The 16,587-nt window shown below is 37.3% G+C and overlaps 1 protein-coding gene across 7 annotated transcripts in view; it reads left to right on the forward strand.

The window, feature by feature from the left end:
• The window catches only part of LOC310895394 (dynein axonemal heavy chain 5-like), a 154,055-nt gene that overhangs the window by 125,907 nt on the left and 11,561 nt on the right, over nt 1-16,587 (forward strand). For all 7 annotated transcript variants that reach the window (XM_083826723.1, XM_083826725.1, XM_083826726.1 and 4 more), the window contains 2 exons: nt 3,036-3,224; nt 11,060-11,192. In XM_083826723.1, coding sequence (XP_083682849.1) covers nt 3,036-3,224; nt 11,060-11,192 — 322 coding nt within the window. The remainder of the gene's footprint in view (nt 1-3,035; nt 3,225-11,059; nt 11,193-16,587) is intronic.

The raw sequence follows: 16,587 nt of genomic DNA on the forward strand, positions 1-16,587 counted from the left end.
AAGTTATACTTAGGACATTATTCTGTTATGAGGACTGGGAGAGATGGATGTTGTCATGAATTGATGGAGTAAGGTGCAGGGTAGCTCCTGGTTGCAAACATTTTTACATGACCCAGTGTGTGTATACTGAAGTGGTCACATTCACTGGAGGATTGCAACTCCCTATTCCCACTAATACAGTTACAGGTGTTGAAGTCAGTTAAAACTGAAATAGAAGTGAATGTTATGGGTTTCTGTCTCATTGATGTTAAGTTGATAAATGCCTTTATGGGTAATTTCTATTAAAATTAAATAGACAGGACTGAATAGAAAAAAAATGAATTTCTGCTACTGATAATGTGCTGGGTAAGAGGCTGAGAAGATTCCATGCTCATAAAACAAATTTTTCAAGGTTTGAATCTCTGAAGGTAGTGAAAGCAGATGCAAAGGCATTTGTGCTGATAAAGATGCACCTTTTACCATTGACTTTTATGTGAATAGGATGAAGTCCAAGAAAGCAGGGTAGCTCCTGGTTGCAAACATTTTTACATGACCCAGTGTGTGTATACTGAAGTGGTCACATTCACTGGAGGATTGCAACTCCCTATTCCCACTAATACAGTTACAGGTGTTGAAGTCAGTTAAAACTGAAATAGAAGTGAATGTTATGGGTTTCTGTCTCATTGATGTTAAGTTGATAAATGCCTTTATGGGTAATTTCTATTAAAATTAAATAGACAGGACTGAATAGAAAAAAAATGAATTTCTGCTACTGATAATGTGCTGGGTAAGAGGCTGAGAAGATTCCATGCTCATAAAACAAATTTTTCAAGGTTTGAATCTCTGAAGGTAGTGAAAGCAGATGCAAAGGCATTTGTGCTGATAAAGATGCACCTTTTACCATTGACTTTTATGTGAATAGGATGAAGTCCAAGAAAGCAAACATGTATTTCTCCTTCACATTTTCACAAGTTAGAAAGAACATGTCTACTTTCTTCTGTCTTCTAAAATCTGTCAAAATTGCTCATGGCAACCTTTAACCTTTTAAGCTCTCAGTTGTCTTTGTTCCACAAAGGATATTGTGCTAGTCAAAACAGTGTATCTTTGTTTCCTCCCCTTTCCACTTTTTGTTGAGAAGGAAAGATTGAATAAGTCTGATTGCTGTATCCTTGCTCTTTTGAAGAAATTTCAACCTCTGATCAGAATAAACACTGACTTCTGAAGAGGGTGATTGAACTCAGCAATCCCTTTGAAAATGACTTTGATTTCACAGGGGCATAGAGCATTAGCAATTGGTTTTGAGGATTTATCAGGCTGAAAAAAAACAACTGAAAGACAGAATCCAATGTCACTTTTTTAATCAAAATTTGCAGAGATTTTGGTTCACAGGGAATGAGAAATTGGGCTCCTTGATTAATTTACAGGACCTCCAGGACACTGCTCCGCCCATTGTTTTACTTCTCTGGTTTCTGTGATCATATATCACTTGCATGAACACCTAGCAGCAGAGATTTTTTTCAAAGTGTAACATCCCTGTCTTTGTCAATATTACCCCAGTTATGAAATTAGCCCTTGGTCTAGCACTGCAATTTACATTCACGATAGAAGATATTTTTTGTATTTCTAACTCAGGCTACAGCATTGCCACAAAATCTGCAACAACAAAAACAAACAAGCCCTTATTCTGCAAGAGCACAAGCAGAAAAGAGTGTATCTTCAAATGTGTATGTCATCACGTGATGATAGAATATGAAAGCAATAAAATGCATTGATATTTTCACTTTTTACAGCTCTAAGTATACAGGTTGAGGTAACTGCTGTCTGTAAAACATGTTAAATCCTGCTTGGAATCTAATTCTGTGCTAGTTTTTGTCCCACATTCTCTCACAGCCAATAGTAGGTCTGCACTGTGTTCTTTGTGCTGTGGTGTAAGGGTCAGATCCACAGATTGTGTATATCAGCTTTGCTAGCTTTGACACAAGTGCAGCCACTTATATCCCTTGCCTTTAAGTTTCTAGATTTACAAACAAAAATACTGCACATGGCCCTTTTTGTTCTGTACTCAAAGTGTGTAAATATTGATTAGTAGGAGTATCTTCTTAGAATATGCTAATTCTAATATACAAAACCACATAACATGAGACAGAAAATTGCTTGGCATCGGTGCTCAGTTTGGGGGTAAGCATTCCTCATTGTTGGATCAGTGGTTCAAAGTTTGTTAGAGATAATTAATAGCTATAATTCAGTGAGAGCTTGTGAAATAAGTTACAGTCCAATTCCTCCTGGATGAAAGTTGCAATCCACCTGACAATCAAAGACTTGCTGATATTTCAGCAGAGGTTTCTGAGAAAGCTATTATCATTTAAACAAAGGGCAGCTTTGCAGTAATTCTCTGCTAGATGTATCTTCAATAAAATAATTCAGTTTCAAAAGAAGGAGAAGTAAGGAATGGAGGACTTAAACCGAAAATAGCACAAAACATAAAATATCCTAAATATTATCACCAGTGATAAAATCTCTGAGTACTTCAAATGTGGGCAGTGTTCTATTCACTGTGCTTCATGCTATATAAGCCTAAGAGACTGAGTGAAACAAAATGTATTAGAATTGGCAGTTGGTCTGATTGTTAGGGACATCTACTCGAGCAGGTACAATAGTAGTAGATCTGTAGAGAGAAGTTAGTGGTAAGGGGTCAGTGTCTGCATACGACATATTTCCAACAAGTTCTAGTCTCATCCAGTGGAAAGGAATCAGTCTGTGTGCAGTATGATCCAAAGCCTGCTTTGTGATAACAATCAGAAGATCAGATCAAAACCACACTCATCGTTTGAATGAAAATGCAGTTGTAGGTGCAACCTGTGTTAATGTTTCTGTATAATTTGGGCTTGGTTCTTGTCCGGTTAAATGGGTGGACTTCCACTGACCTGTTCCTGTCTATTATGTTATAGAGCTGTAGATTTTCTTCCTTGTTTATCTGTATTCATGGGTTCTTTCAGTGATAAATTTTTAAAAGGAAAATTGCAATTTTTTCCTATTTTTTTCCCTTTTTCTTTAAGGTATTTGGACTTCACCCTAATGCAGATATAACTTACCAGACTAACCTGGCTAACGAGACATTGAGTACAATAGTAAGCATCCAGCCCAAAGACAGCAGCACTGGAGGAGGGGAAACCCGAGAAGCAGTGGTGCAACGTCTTGCTGATGAGATGCTGGAGAAGTTACCTCCAGATTATAACCCTCATGAGGTATGTGCTGCTTTAGAGATACAGATGTTTTATGTATGTATGCATATTCATGTTTTATGCGTTTTATTGTGCTTCTTTCTTGAATTTAAATGACACGTTTTAAAAACCTCCTAAAATTATGCATAGTGCTTCAGAAGTCTGTTTTGGTTTATCATCTAAATAATTCCTACATCAGAAACATATATTGCAAATACCATAGTCCACTTAGTGAGTTACCTTGACTCAGAATAGCCACTGGAGACTTCAGAAGGTCCTCTCCCTCCTCAGTAGCTTAGAGGAGGATACCAGCAGTTATACCTTCCAATTTACCTACTTTTATTAGGATACCACCATTATGAATAGTGTTTTTTATCACTGCCCTTTTTTTTTTTTAAGTTTGAGCCATAACAGATGTATTTGTCAATATTTTCTCACATTTTCAATTAACAGTCTTATTAAATGAAAAACTCCAGCACAAAGTACTCTTTCATCATTTTGTAAGTGTGGATCTGGTGTATTACCACGTGTTTCCTGAACAGTAACTCTTGAAACTCCCCCTTTCCATGATTTTATTATTTACAACCGTTTCTACTGATAATGCTTTTTCCCCTGCTTGCAGTCCATGCTTCTTGTAGACTGCCCAGTATGCAGTATTACAGCTTGTTTTGTTATACTGTGTTTTCTGCACAAACTGCAATGTCCACTTAGGGTATGAACAGTAGTCCTGGGGCTCTGGCATTATTTCTCATATTCTGTTCTACCATTCATCTTAGATTTAATGTCTTGTATAAATCACTGACTAATTCAGCTCAGAACTTCTCTTTTCATTTCCCTCTTGGCAAGCCACTTTAAATTTGCAGCTTTTCCTTTATGAGCTTTCCTAGCACCTTTCTCTATATAGTTATTTTTCCAGCCATTCCTGCTTGTGTATCCCTTTTCTCTCACATGCTTACTGAGTATTTCCCAATGGGAGTATATTAATCATTTATTGTAGAGCTTGTTTTGGAATTAAGTCAGTTTTCTAGTTTTCACAGTTATTTAGTAATAAATAAATCATCAAATATGTTAAATACTAAATAAATTTATAGTGATTATTAACTCTTAATTATTGATTTAATATATTTAATAATTTGCACTTTGAATCTGTACTTATAGTCCTTTTCTCTTATCCTTCGTATTGGAGTAAAGATGTTAAAGATGTTTCACTGAACTAATTTCTAGTTTTATTCAGTTCTTTTTTTTTTTCAATTTGCAATAGAGATAGAATATTGAATACCTGTGTAGCATGTATAGTTTTGGCATATTTGTAATATATCTTTTGAGATATTGTTTCCAAGATGTTTCCCAAATCCTCCAAAGAACTATTTCTTCATTCCTTTGTTAAATTGCCAAGCTTTTTCCTCCTGAAGAATTTGTAATATTTAGAAGACACTAACAGTACTGAACTTTTGATTTCTTCTGCTTAATCTTGGTCTCATTCACTCTCATTCTTTCTTAGTTTCATTCACTCAGGTTATCCATACAAAATGGAGAGTAGGCCTCCCCTTTTCAGTCACTCCCTCAATTGTCTTAGCTTTGCAGACAACCAGTGATGGAGCCAGGGACTGTACTGAAGGACCAAGAGTCTGGAGGGTGTCTTCTGAAAGCTCAAGCCTGTACTCTTAACTTGTCTCCATTTTAGCACTGTATTTTGGTACAATACGTACTTTCCCAAGTGATGGTAATAAAAAATCACCACCAATTATTTTCATTGCCATTTTGTCATCCAGTAATATGACAAGCTATTATCTTTCTCATGATCTGCCAAGCGTACATGCAAGATTTTATTTTCTCATAAGCAATCATCTATATAATGATTCTCACAATTAGATAGCTCTTTGCTTCTGTACTGCTTCTCTGACATCTTCTCTGAGCTTCGAGGAAACCTCTTGCTTCAATTTGTTTGACAGCTTTTCTCTTATGATTCAAGTAATGATATTCACATTGGTACTAGACAAGCAAATATTAAATATTAATGCTTTAGCATCATGCCCCCCAAAGCTCCCTCCCATTTCTTCTAACAGGCAGAGTCAGAGGATGTCCTGTTGGATCTACTTTTCCCCCTGTATTTCTTGTAAATATATTTTGAGTTCAGGATGCAATTTTGTTTCATTTTCTTTCCACTAAGTGTAGATACTACCTCTTCCTTGTGATTTCCAATTTTCTCAGACTTTGTGCATCTTGATCTGTGAATTGCACTTTGATTAATCACACCACTCTATTTACATCCTGTTTCTTTAGTTCATATTACTGATGGACAACACGGTACTTTTCCACCATCCAAAAATTACTATCAGTTTCTGTATCACGGTAGCGATTCCTTTGCTCTAAGTATCTACAGAACATCTTGTGGCCATTTTCTAACAGTTTATTTTGATAGTAATTTGCTCCTCCGTACAACTCTTTGATTGTGTCAGCCGCATTGTAGGTTCAGATTCTGCTTCTGCAGTGTTATGAAATTTGACATTATTTCTTGCAGTTTTTGGTTCTTCAATATTTCCTTCTCATTTTGCCTAATGGATTTACCTTTTCTATCATTCTCTATATCTTAGAACTAGTTTGGGTCTTCAATAACCCTTTCTTTGTCAGAAGAGGATTTCCTTTTTCTCCCATTAGTGCCCAGTTCCATCTCTTTGTTGCATTTGTTTATGGTGCAGGCAGTGTGGCCATTTCTACACAATAAGCAAAAAATCAAAGATGGTTCTCATCTGAATTTAAGTTCTGTTATTCTGCAATCTCTTAGAAAGGGTGGAGAGGTCAATTGTAAATAAATCTAAATTTTTAAATGACAGTTTGCATAAACTGACAAAAAGAGAATGTCTGAAATACCAAAAGGAAAAAAAAAAGTTCACTAACATATAACCAATACTTTCACTAGTCTGAGCAGAAAAGAAGGGAGAGATTTCAGATGTTCTCAGAGGGAAAAGCAGAAGTTAGCAGAATCTAGAATATAATAAGCAAAGGAGCCAAGTGAAATTAAGCTTACAGGTATAAGGACTGAAATGAATTATGTGAATTCTTTATGTGATATCTGAAAAAAAGAGAATAAGTTCTATTGTTTATCAATTTAAGTCAACATTTGGTTATTCAGGACATTATTACTTGTATTCAGGGCATTATTACCTACTAGATTGGTTTAAAAATCCTGAAACAACTAAAACTAATCTACTACATTGTAAGAGACTGATGGAATGTGTCAAAAAGAGTTCTTTTGCATGCCTTATTGGATAAGAGCAGTAGAAAGAAAAATGTTCAGTAGTCCTAGCAGTACCACTTGGGTCTGCTTTTAACAGAATTGTGTTCCAGAAAGGCCACTATGTGGTAGTCTTCAGAAATCCAGTTATACTGTCAGTGGAGAAAAGGAATGAAGAAACAAATGGAAGAATCAGGAAACAAATGAAAGTAATTAATATAAATCACTCTTCAGGGAAAGTGGTAGGTGCCTCTACTATCTTTGTCCAGTTCTTGTGACTCCACTGAGAAAGTGTGCAGCGAATTTTTTTTGCAGTGAAAACCCCAACAGACTAGGTTAGGGATGGATGATACTGAAACTAATTGTGTGCAGACATTGAGAGCTCTGGATTGTACTTTCTCTTGACACATTGTGAAATCCAGGCTGTCGCACAAAGTCCTCAATATCTCAATTATTAGCCTTTGATATGCATGATACATTCTTCCTTTGTTGATTTGTTCTTGTAATTCTTCCTTTCACCAGTCAAATAACTGACCAAATGTCCACCCAAAAGACAGTAAACAAGTCACTTTTGCATGCTTTAGCAGACTCCAATTTGATACAGGTGATGCAAAAGCAAAATAAACCTTCTTCCTGACCTAAAATTGTCTTCGTTTTTTTTCGTCCAAAGGCAGAGGCAAGATGAGGGTTCTGCCTTTATAACCACGTTTGCTTCTGGATTTTGCCTTACAGGTAACAAAGAGATCAGTGGTAAAATGATTAGGTCCAGTCAGTCCATGTGAATGAGGATAGATGCAAGGGTAAATGTCAGCCTGTTGCATGCAAAGGTTTATAAAGAAAGCATTTGTAGCTTGAAAACCAGCTTACTAGGGAATAGACATGGAGACATTCCAAAGATCCTGCACTTTATTGGCTTTTAACCCAAATAGCAGTGTTTTATTCCTTAAATGTTTTTGTAGTATTGATTTTGCCTTATCCTCCACTAAGACTTGTGACTAGCAAGTATTAGCTAGTATTGCATGGTGGTTGGAGTTCATCTGAGGACCCAGGCCTGCATTAAGTTTTTTATTGGGGTATTTAGTTTGGTCTAACTTTAGCCTAGGTCTGTAGACTGAATTCCTGTTAGTGGCTGGTGTATGTTAGACTCACTGAAGCATGCCTTTTGGGTTAGTTTAATTTGAAGTGACTCCAGTTTGTATGCTATGCATGGAGTCTACTTTTCAGTGCAGTATTTTTGCCACAAAAAGTGCAAAACATTGCTCATCTGAAGTGAAACACTAATGCAGATGCTTTGTAAGGTGTCTTTGGTTTAGTTACCAACCCTATCAGATATGGTGGTCATCCAGGTCTAGACCTTCAGCTATTTTCCTCATATTTCACTGCCAGCTTCCTTCTATACAACAGGGAAGTGGTCTTTGACACCATTTGAAGAGCTTTGCTTGGACGTGCCCCGAGCTTGTCTTTCTTATTCAGACCTCTGACATGGGGAGAAAAATGCCATCTTGCAGAATGACTCACTTCCCATTTCTGCTGACAAAGGGCATAGCAAGTGGGTGGGCCTAAATGAAAATTATAGCATTTACTCAAAATGATATGCAGTTACTACAACAGTGTGAGTTCGGCAACTGCTTTTCTGCTGAATGTCCTATACAGTATGCAGTGGCAGAGCAGGTGGTGACCTGAGGACAGATAAGAAATGTGTATAGAGGAGTCTCATACAGTAGAAATACGCATTGCAAAATCATGCAGGCAGAGTTATTAAGATTATGATTTTATTTCCTTCTTTCTTTAAATCACATTGTTTTATGTTAGCTGACAGCTGCTTTCCTGTTGAGAAGGAGATGTTGTAAGTGGGCTTTATGGAATTAGTATATTAATCTCAGAAAGGCTATTTTGGTTAGTGAGTTTTGTCTTTGATTTTTTTTCCCTGTCAGTCAGGATCCATCTCTTCATGTCATAATAAATACAGCACTGGCAGTAAGTCATCTGATTGCTTGATAAGAATTCTAATACAAAACAGTCAATCATGCCTCATAGCTGGTATTTAAAACTAATCTTAACAGCAAGGTTTCCAAGAAAGGCACTATCTTACACCTAGTAAATCTCACTGCAGATCAGGATTGATTTGTATACAACAAGGTGGGAAATATGTCATTATTTCAGTTTTTATATCTGGTTATGCTTGCTCCTCCAGGCTGAGTGCTGTGAACATATCTAGGATGGATTAACAAATATCTGCATAATTTGTTCATGCTATGATTCAAAACATTACAGATAGTTCTATAGGTACACGAAAGAAAAAAAAACAGAGGGATTTTTTAATTCTGAGAATTCATTAGTTAAACTGTGCAGTTATCACTGTAGTAATATTTTAGAATGTTTATTTTATCTTCTCTTTGAAGTTTCAGAAATAGCAACATTTTGGAAAATAACTTCCGTAACAAGGTGTTTCATACAATTTTTCCTCAGACAGAAAAAAATCTTACTCTACATTATGCCCAAAATGAACACATGCTCTGCAGACTAGAATAAAGTATATTTCTTATTTAGAGGACAAAATGCATAAACTGTATTCTGTATAATCCCTTTCTTATTAGTGTCATGCTAGTCTTGTAAGTATTCTGGAAAAAAAAATAAACTTTTTCAGTGAGAGGGAGAATTATCAGTTCCTGTGAAATTTTCAGAAAGCAGTTTTCCCTGAATTTTGTCTGAAAAAAATGGTAATACTTCATTGTGTAAACTACCCAAAATAAGTTTATTGTCTGAGGTCTAATCTCATGATAGTGATTTTAGTAGTTTTTCTCTTTTACAGGAAGAAACACATTAACTCAGTCTCCAAAATGAACTGTCAGACTGCAAAGTATTAGCATAATTGGCTGGCACCTATTTCTCAGACATTTTGTCTGGCAAATTCATAGGTCTTTGTGATTAAAATATAATGAATAACCTTGCTGATAACTGTCTCCCAAGGAGAATAACATATAAAGTTAAAAAAAATGTATTTTATTGGGCTTGAAGTTGAAACTTGCAAAACAGAAATTGTCAAAGCATTTACTCATTTATACTAGCAGTTATAACTACTCAACTACTATATTTATCTTGCAGAGATGTGCTATTTGGTGTAATAATAAGATACGCCGTAGTAACTTTTCCTGTGAGTATATAATGCATTGTATGCGTAGTAGTGTGTGCTGTGTTCTCCCAGATGCATGACTGTACGTTCCCAGATACAATCATGCATCTGGGAAAACACAAAGCAAAATCCGGTGGACTTCTGGCCTTGATGAAATAGCACTTGTTATGCCAAATTTTGCAGTTTCTCCTTGGCTGCAGTAGAATTCCAATGATGTTCTGTTCTTTGAAAGTAATAGACCTTCTAGCTCTTTCTTCATCATCTTTTGTTAGTAAGCTCAAAATAAGCTCTTAAATTACTCTAGCAAACTGATTCTATCGGTCAGTTATCTTCTGATGGCCACGTGAGTATCTGGATTTCTTATCTTATTTTTGCTGTTTGAGATCTCTCTTTGGTTCCAGAGTCACCCTGCAGAGCTTCACCTGCAAAATAATGGAGTGACTATGGTAAAGATCAGGGTTCATGCTGCTTCAGTATGAAGGATGAGGCGTGGGGCTGAGTGGCAGCGAGTACAGACAGAAGACCATTGGCTTTCTGAAAGCTGAGTTATAGCAGGAGTGAAAAACACTGGAAAGTGTTACAGACAGGATTTCTGTAAAAAACATTATACTATTTGAGCTGTAGGCACCATGATTTCTGCAGGTACTACTAAATCCTCTCTCATGCATTAATGTATACAGTCATCTTTGATAAACATGAAGCATACCGTATATACCTGAATCGTAGTGTATCTGCATGATATGCTAAAGTAAGAGAAGGGATGCTTTGGCTACTTTAGCTTTGACATGTCCTTAAGTAATATAGACAACTAATTCATTTTTGAGAATGTTCTCTGGTAAGTATGTGTGAAACTACTGTCTTTGAAAATAAAGAAATCTGTGAGATTCCACCCACAAAATGGCACACATACTGGTGTAACAGTGTGGCACCCATATTATTCCTGGCAACTGCCTCTCTCTGGTAAGACATATTGTCTTATGAGTGAGTCACATGATATTGGATGTAGCAGTTTTACATATTCTGTTTTTTTTTATATATCATTCTGCTTGTTAAGTTAAAGTCCATTTGTAGCATCATTTCAACTCTGCAGGCCAAGAAGAGGTGAGAAAGCTCACATAGCACAATTTGGAAATATGAAGAAGTTATCATAAAACATGCTTTTATATTACATGTGATGATTTTTTTTTTTTAAGTTCTAAGACACTGTGGCCTAGCAGGGACAGAAGGAACTGCTGGTCCCTTCCAAAAGAGGGAACTTTCCTTCCTTAGAATGATGGAGCAGCTCCTTTTGGTGAGCTGATGAGTTACACTGTGCTAAACCTTACAGTTAGCCCAGGACTTGCCTGGCTATCTGTTGCATAAAAGTTCCTTTTTTTTCAAGAAAAAAAAAAGTTCCTTTTTTTTCAAGAACGGTGGGATACAATTGAAAAACAACCTTTTGCTTTCAAAAATTACTGCACAGTAGTATGTATTTTCATTATTCTTGTTTAGGTGAAAGCCCAACTTCAAAAGATGGGAGCTATTCAACCCATGAATATATTTCTCCGTCAAGAAATTGACCGCATGCAACATGTTATATCAAGAGTTCGAACAACACTGACTGATCTCAAATTGGCTATAGATGGTAAGTAGCAATATGAAGAATGACACTATATAAGATGCCTTCTTTTACTACTAAAGGCTACTCGTGCCCTGTAATTAAATATATATTTTTCCCTCCTTCCCTCCCTTTCTTCCTCTTTCTCCCTCTTCCCTCTTTCACTTTCTCTCCCTGACAGCCTTTTACTCTTTTTCCATCTCTTTGTCATATTACTGCTTATTATAACCTTAATAGCCTCCTGACTCCATCTCTAGGGACATTTCACCTTAATTTATTCTGTCTGCATGTGCTCCAGTATTGCAGTTCGCTATGTTCCACAGCATGACTGCACTTCTGTGATTCACTCTAGGATCTCTACAGAGCTCAGGGGAGTTGAATTGTGTGATGAGGTCCACAGGTCATGTGCCAGAGTCATTTATGAAATTAAGCCGAGACATAATGATACAGAAGAAGGTAGAAGTGTTGCTGCTAAGTAATTGAGAGACAGGGTGATCAGGCCAGGTGGTAAAGACTCTAAGATGAGATTTGCAATGTTCATGAAACTGGTTATACGAAATGGGATGTCTCTAAATGGAATCTGAAGTGAGTAGGAGTGCCAGTGAAAAGGGAATGACAGGGTTCTGCTTTTAGCCATCGCAGGAGGCAGGCAACAGCACTCTGTCTCTCTCAGAGACAGGAATATTTGGCTGAAAGTGAGCAATGGTGAATGTATTTAATACAAATCTAGAGAGAAGGTGACTAGAAACAGATGGAAAATTTGATCAGAAAAGGAATGAGGGAAAAGAAGAAATGATGATGTTACTGCCTGCTTTTGGTTTTCACTTTCTATTTTGCTCCTCTGTTGAAATATCCTATAATGTTGCTCAGCCAAGCTTCTTGAATTAAGAAGAATTAACGATAAATGAAAATGAAGCAGGCAGAGTTCCACTGGTTAAGATCTTACCCAAGTCTGCTCTTCTCCAGCAGAGAGGCAGAAAATACCTGAAAGACAGCAAACTGTCCCAACAGGGAGAAGGTCAGAGTGCCTGAAAACTAGTCCCTTCTGTTATGGGTGATGGCAGTACTGTGATTTGCCTTGCTTGCATTTTCCGAGCTAGAACCAATTACTCTCTGTTTCAAAATTGAGAGGAAAGTTCCCTTGTGTATGTGCGTAGCGTCCCTTTTCAAGTAAATTAGAATAATGATTTCTATCCAAGAAAGAATTAATCTTTCCTTGATCATGACAGATATATTTTAAATCTCAAAATGTACAATATTATGCGGAGGGGTGGATGAGTAACATAATTTATTTGCACTTAGTATTCAGTTGGACGGTGGGCACAGTCCTCTACCAGGTGCTTAATCAAGTTAATGCTGTAACTTTTGTGCAATCCTCTAAAACACAATAATTTTCTTAGGGACAGGCAAGTTAAATATAGTGAAAAATTGCTCTGAAAACAAAATGGGATGTATAGTTAACAATACCAATTAATGGCTTCTGGCAGATTCATGATGCATCAGATGCGTGTGGTGGTGAGTTAATTAGGGGAGGGAAAGAAAATTTAGGCACCTTCTCTTGCCTCAGCAACGAGGAAAACACCAAGCTTTCTCACAATAGATTTTCTCCCCAAACTAGTCAATTGGAGCCTCAAGTCATCTCTTGTGCTGCTCTTTCTTTACAATGAGATAAACCAATCTGCCTGCTCAAACAGGTTGTGCGAATTTTGACATCTGCCTTTGTCATACATCTGGCTCTGGCTTCATGAACCCATTAAGGCTTGAGCAGAGCTGCTTACAGCCAGTCTAAATTTTCAAACAAATATTGTGCTTTAGATTATAGCTTCTATCTTCATCTGTTGAGTAGCTCTGTGAAAGGAGTTCTGAATATTTGATTCTGCAGGTTGGATGTGAATAGAAGGACTTCGTCATCTTGCTTTTGATCACTGAGTTTTATCTGAGATTATGTAAAGCCCCCCTTAGTGACAGCCTGTGTGCAGCTGAACATGAGAGATGTTGAGGGAATTAGCAGAGCCAGCCTTGTTCCTCTATCTGGAGGGCAGATTAAGCAGTGTTCAGCATTTAGGAGGGGTGAGGATGCTCAGCATGTGCCCAATGTATTTGTTGGCAACCATGCCCAAGCCTGCATCTCCACCAATAAACTTTGCAGCCCAGAGAGAGACTTTTTGTTTGGATCAAATTGTAATAATTAGATTGGAGCCGCACTTTGTACTCTCAGTTATGTCCCAGCCATTAGTTCTGTTTTAATTACTTATTGATTGCCCACGATTTATTTCACAGTTGGTATAATACAGTTCCACATAAATCAGAACACGGCAATGATGACTGTCCTCTCAAGTGACCTAAAGAGAGACTATGTTGCAAATAAAGAAATATTTTTAGACAGGAGGAAGGAGCTGTTTTCTCATCTTTTCATCTGGGGAGTAGTAAGACATGGGGGTTGAACCAAAACTCTAGATCCTAAAGGGGTATGAACAGCAGATCTTGAGCCCCTGGCAGAAGGTGACTGCAATTGCAGAGCAATATACAAGCTATGCGGTTCCTGTGTACATGCCTTGCCCTTCTTCTGTGGAAGGGTACCTGCCTCTGGCAGAGGATACTAATACCGTAGCTGTTTAACGGGGAGTAGGCACTTCAGACCACCTCTGCCACTAATGAAGACAGTGTCTTTAACTGCAGTGAACAGTAACGACCCATTCAGTTACTCCTAGTCTCTGGTGCAGTTTCTTTGAGTAGGGGGGAACTGCATGCTGCCTATTTGTGAGATCGGGGTGGGGGAGGTCTTCTTGTTCCTCCATGCACTGAAGTAGGAGTGCTAAGTGTTTTGATGGCACCCAAATGTCTCTTCTATCAGTGAAGAAAGTGGCAAGGGAGATTCTGTGGGAATCACCCCTAGTCCCTCATGAGTGGTTTCCATGAATCTCAGCCGTAGATCATGCTCGTAGTAGCACTGAATGTTTATAATGAATCCTTGGTGATGGAAAAAAACACAGCTTTTAATATGTTTTATTTCCTGCTTTTTTGCCTACTTAGTATTCTGCTTAAAAGCCTGTCATGTGAAAGAGGTAAATGCTTAGCTCATTTATTTATGAGTATATCTAGATTCTACTTTGATCAAAAACCTACATCCGCTTGGCATTTGTTTATGGTACCTAATAACTTCGTGTTTTCAAATGAAACCTTTAGAACTGCCTACTTCATGACAAGTTGAAGCCATACATGAAACCTTTGATTTGCTATCCTTGCATGTCATATATGCATGTGTCATGTGGTCACAGAACTCCTGCTTGTATTTATGCAGTACTTGCAGAGTTAGGAAGAGGAGTCCTTTTCATGTTAACAAATTTCCTGAGAATACAGCAGTCCTTCTACAAGCTTTTACCTGACTGCTAGTATGTAGTGATTTGTACATAGTGTGCTGCCCCAGAGTTTTTGTTCCATGCATTTTACTTTGTACTTACAAGACAAGCATTGAACAAATAGCTATGGGAGTCATAAGACCAACATAGAAAGGAAAGGAAGGGGAATCAATAGAAATAGTAACTTCAGAAGTCACTGTGGCATTTGTCATGGAGAAGCCCTACCAAGCTTGAACAAACTTTCCACTGAAATTACAATAAAGCACCCATCAGGTTACAAAGCTAGCATATTTTCATGCATGTAATGCATACCATACATAACCTACACGCCAGGACTTGATTTGCTTGATTTTGTCTCAGTCATTGATTTGATACCTTTTTAAAAACTATATAATTATCTGCTTTTAGTTCCTTGCCATCCTTGTACTGTGTTGATAGCCAGTGTGTTGGCCTTAGGTGTTTCCTTATTGTCATTCATCAGAGAATATTCTGGAACACGTGGGACTTCATGTAGACATGAGGTAATATATAGTCCAACATACGTAACAGGAATCACTTAGAAGTCCTAGGCCATGTACACAAACTCGTGTTAAGCCCTTGGAAGAATGAAGTAAAGCTTCATTCATTCATTTATTTTTTAAATTCAGAATACTGTAACTTTGATAGTATTGTTTTCATTATGTTGCTGTAAGTTATTTCCATTCGTTGTGCCTTACAAGCGGAATATAACTGAACTCCAAAAGAACCCAGAGTTAGGCCATTAGATTAGTTACATTAGTTAGATTGGGCCATTATTTATTATAATCTATGTGGAGAAACAGAAGATCAGGAAACTAGTCTTGCTAGAGCAGAGGAAAAACAGTCTCTCACTAAGGGAGGGTGTATCATCTTCTTCCCAATGATTATCATCTTGTCTCAAAGATAAGATGAAACTTAAATAGTTAGGTTCTGTTTAGACTAATTACGGTTTAAAAACTGCTAAGACTAATACAATTTTAGTTTTACTTGCTGACCATAATCATAGACTTTTGGACTGAAAGGTCTTGGACTCTTACCCTACTGATCCTTACAGAGTGTGTGGAAGGCTTGTAGGGATCATCTGTGTATTCCACTTCTGGCTGAGGATTTTATCTGAAGATGATTAAGAGCATTCAGTGAAGACATGAATGTAATGTAACAATGGGGAGTTCATCTGAGGAATGGGAGGGACGAGTCTAGCATGTCCTGAGGCGTAGTTACTCTTGGCTCGGCAACTCTCATCCATTATTTACTCCTCATCCAGAGTGCCTTCTGTTGTCTTTTACTAAGTGTGGTATATTATTTCTAGACCTCTCATTAACAGTTATGCATACTTGCTGGCTGGGAAAACTACTTAGAAACACATTTTGCACATTTAAGAGAAAATGCCACCATTTTCAGCTCATGGTAGGTGTGGTAGCAACTACATGAAATAATGAAGTTCCTGGTGCATTCTGTGCACAACACTATACCTTTTGAATAAGTCACCCTAAAAACAGATCAGCTGAAAAGAGCAGACTATTTAATTAGCAATAAAACCTAGAAATTCTCAGAACTGAGTAGAATTATTTGGCTTATTTGCTACACATCAGTTGGATAGATTTAGATGTGGTTTGGAAGTGAGACGCTATAAATTTAGAGAAATGAAGAAGGGGAATCCTAATTTCAAAGCTGTGTGTACTCTGCGAACAGTATAGTTATAGTACATATTATTTTGGAGGCACCAAAATTCCCTAACATCTTTAACTGACCCGACCTTTCATCAGTCATTTTCAGATGAGCTTTATTCCGTTCACGAAAGGGAATACCACAAAGTAAATACCCAAAATAACCGAGTTATTAACAGCTGGCCTGTGTGATTCATAATACTTTCCAGCCTGTCACATTAAGTTCATAGGACATTCGTTCTCTTCATATGGTAACCAGGGCTCTGATCTTCTCACAAGTTAAATGTGAGGAGTGCATGGTGTTGCACTCCTCATTTAATTTATCAAGTGCAATTTTTCAAATGCATTTATCACCATTCTCCAGAAAGATACTATTAT

This window comes from Anser anser, assembly GCF_964211835.1.
Source record: "Anser anser genome assembly, chromosome: 2".
In the NCBI taxonomy this organism is placed as follows: domain Eukaryota; kingdom Metazoa; phylum Chordata; class Aves; order Anseriformes; family Anatidae; genus Anser; species Anser anser.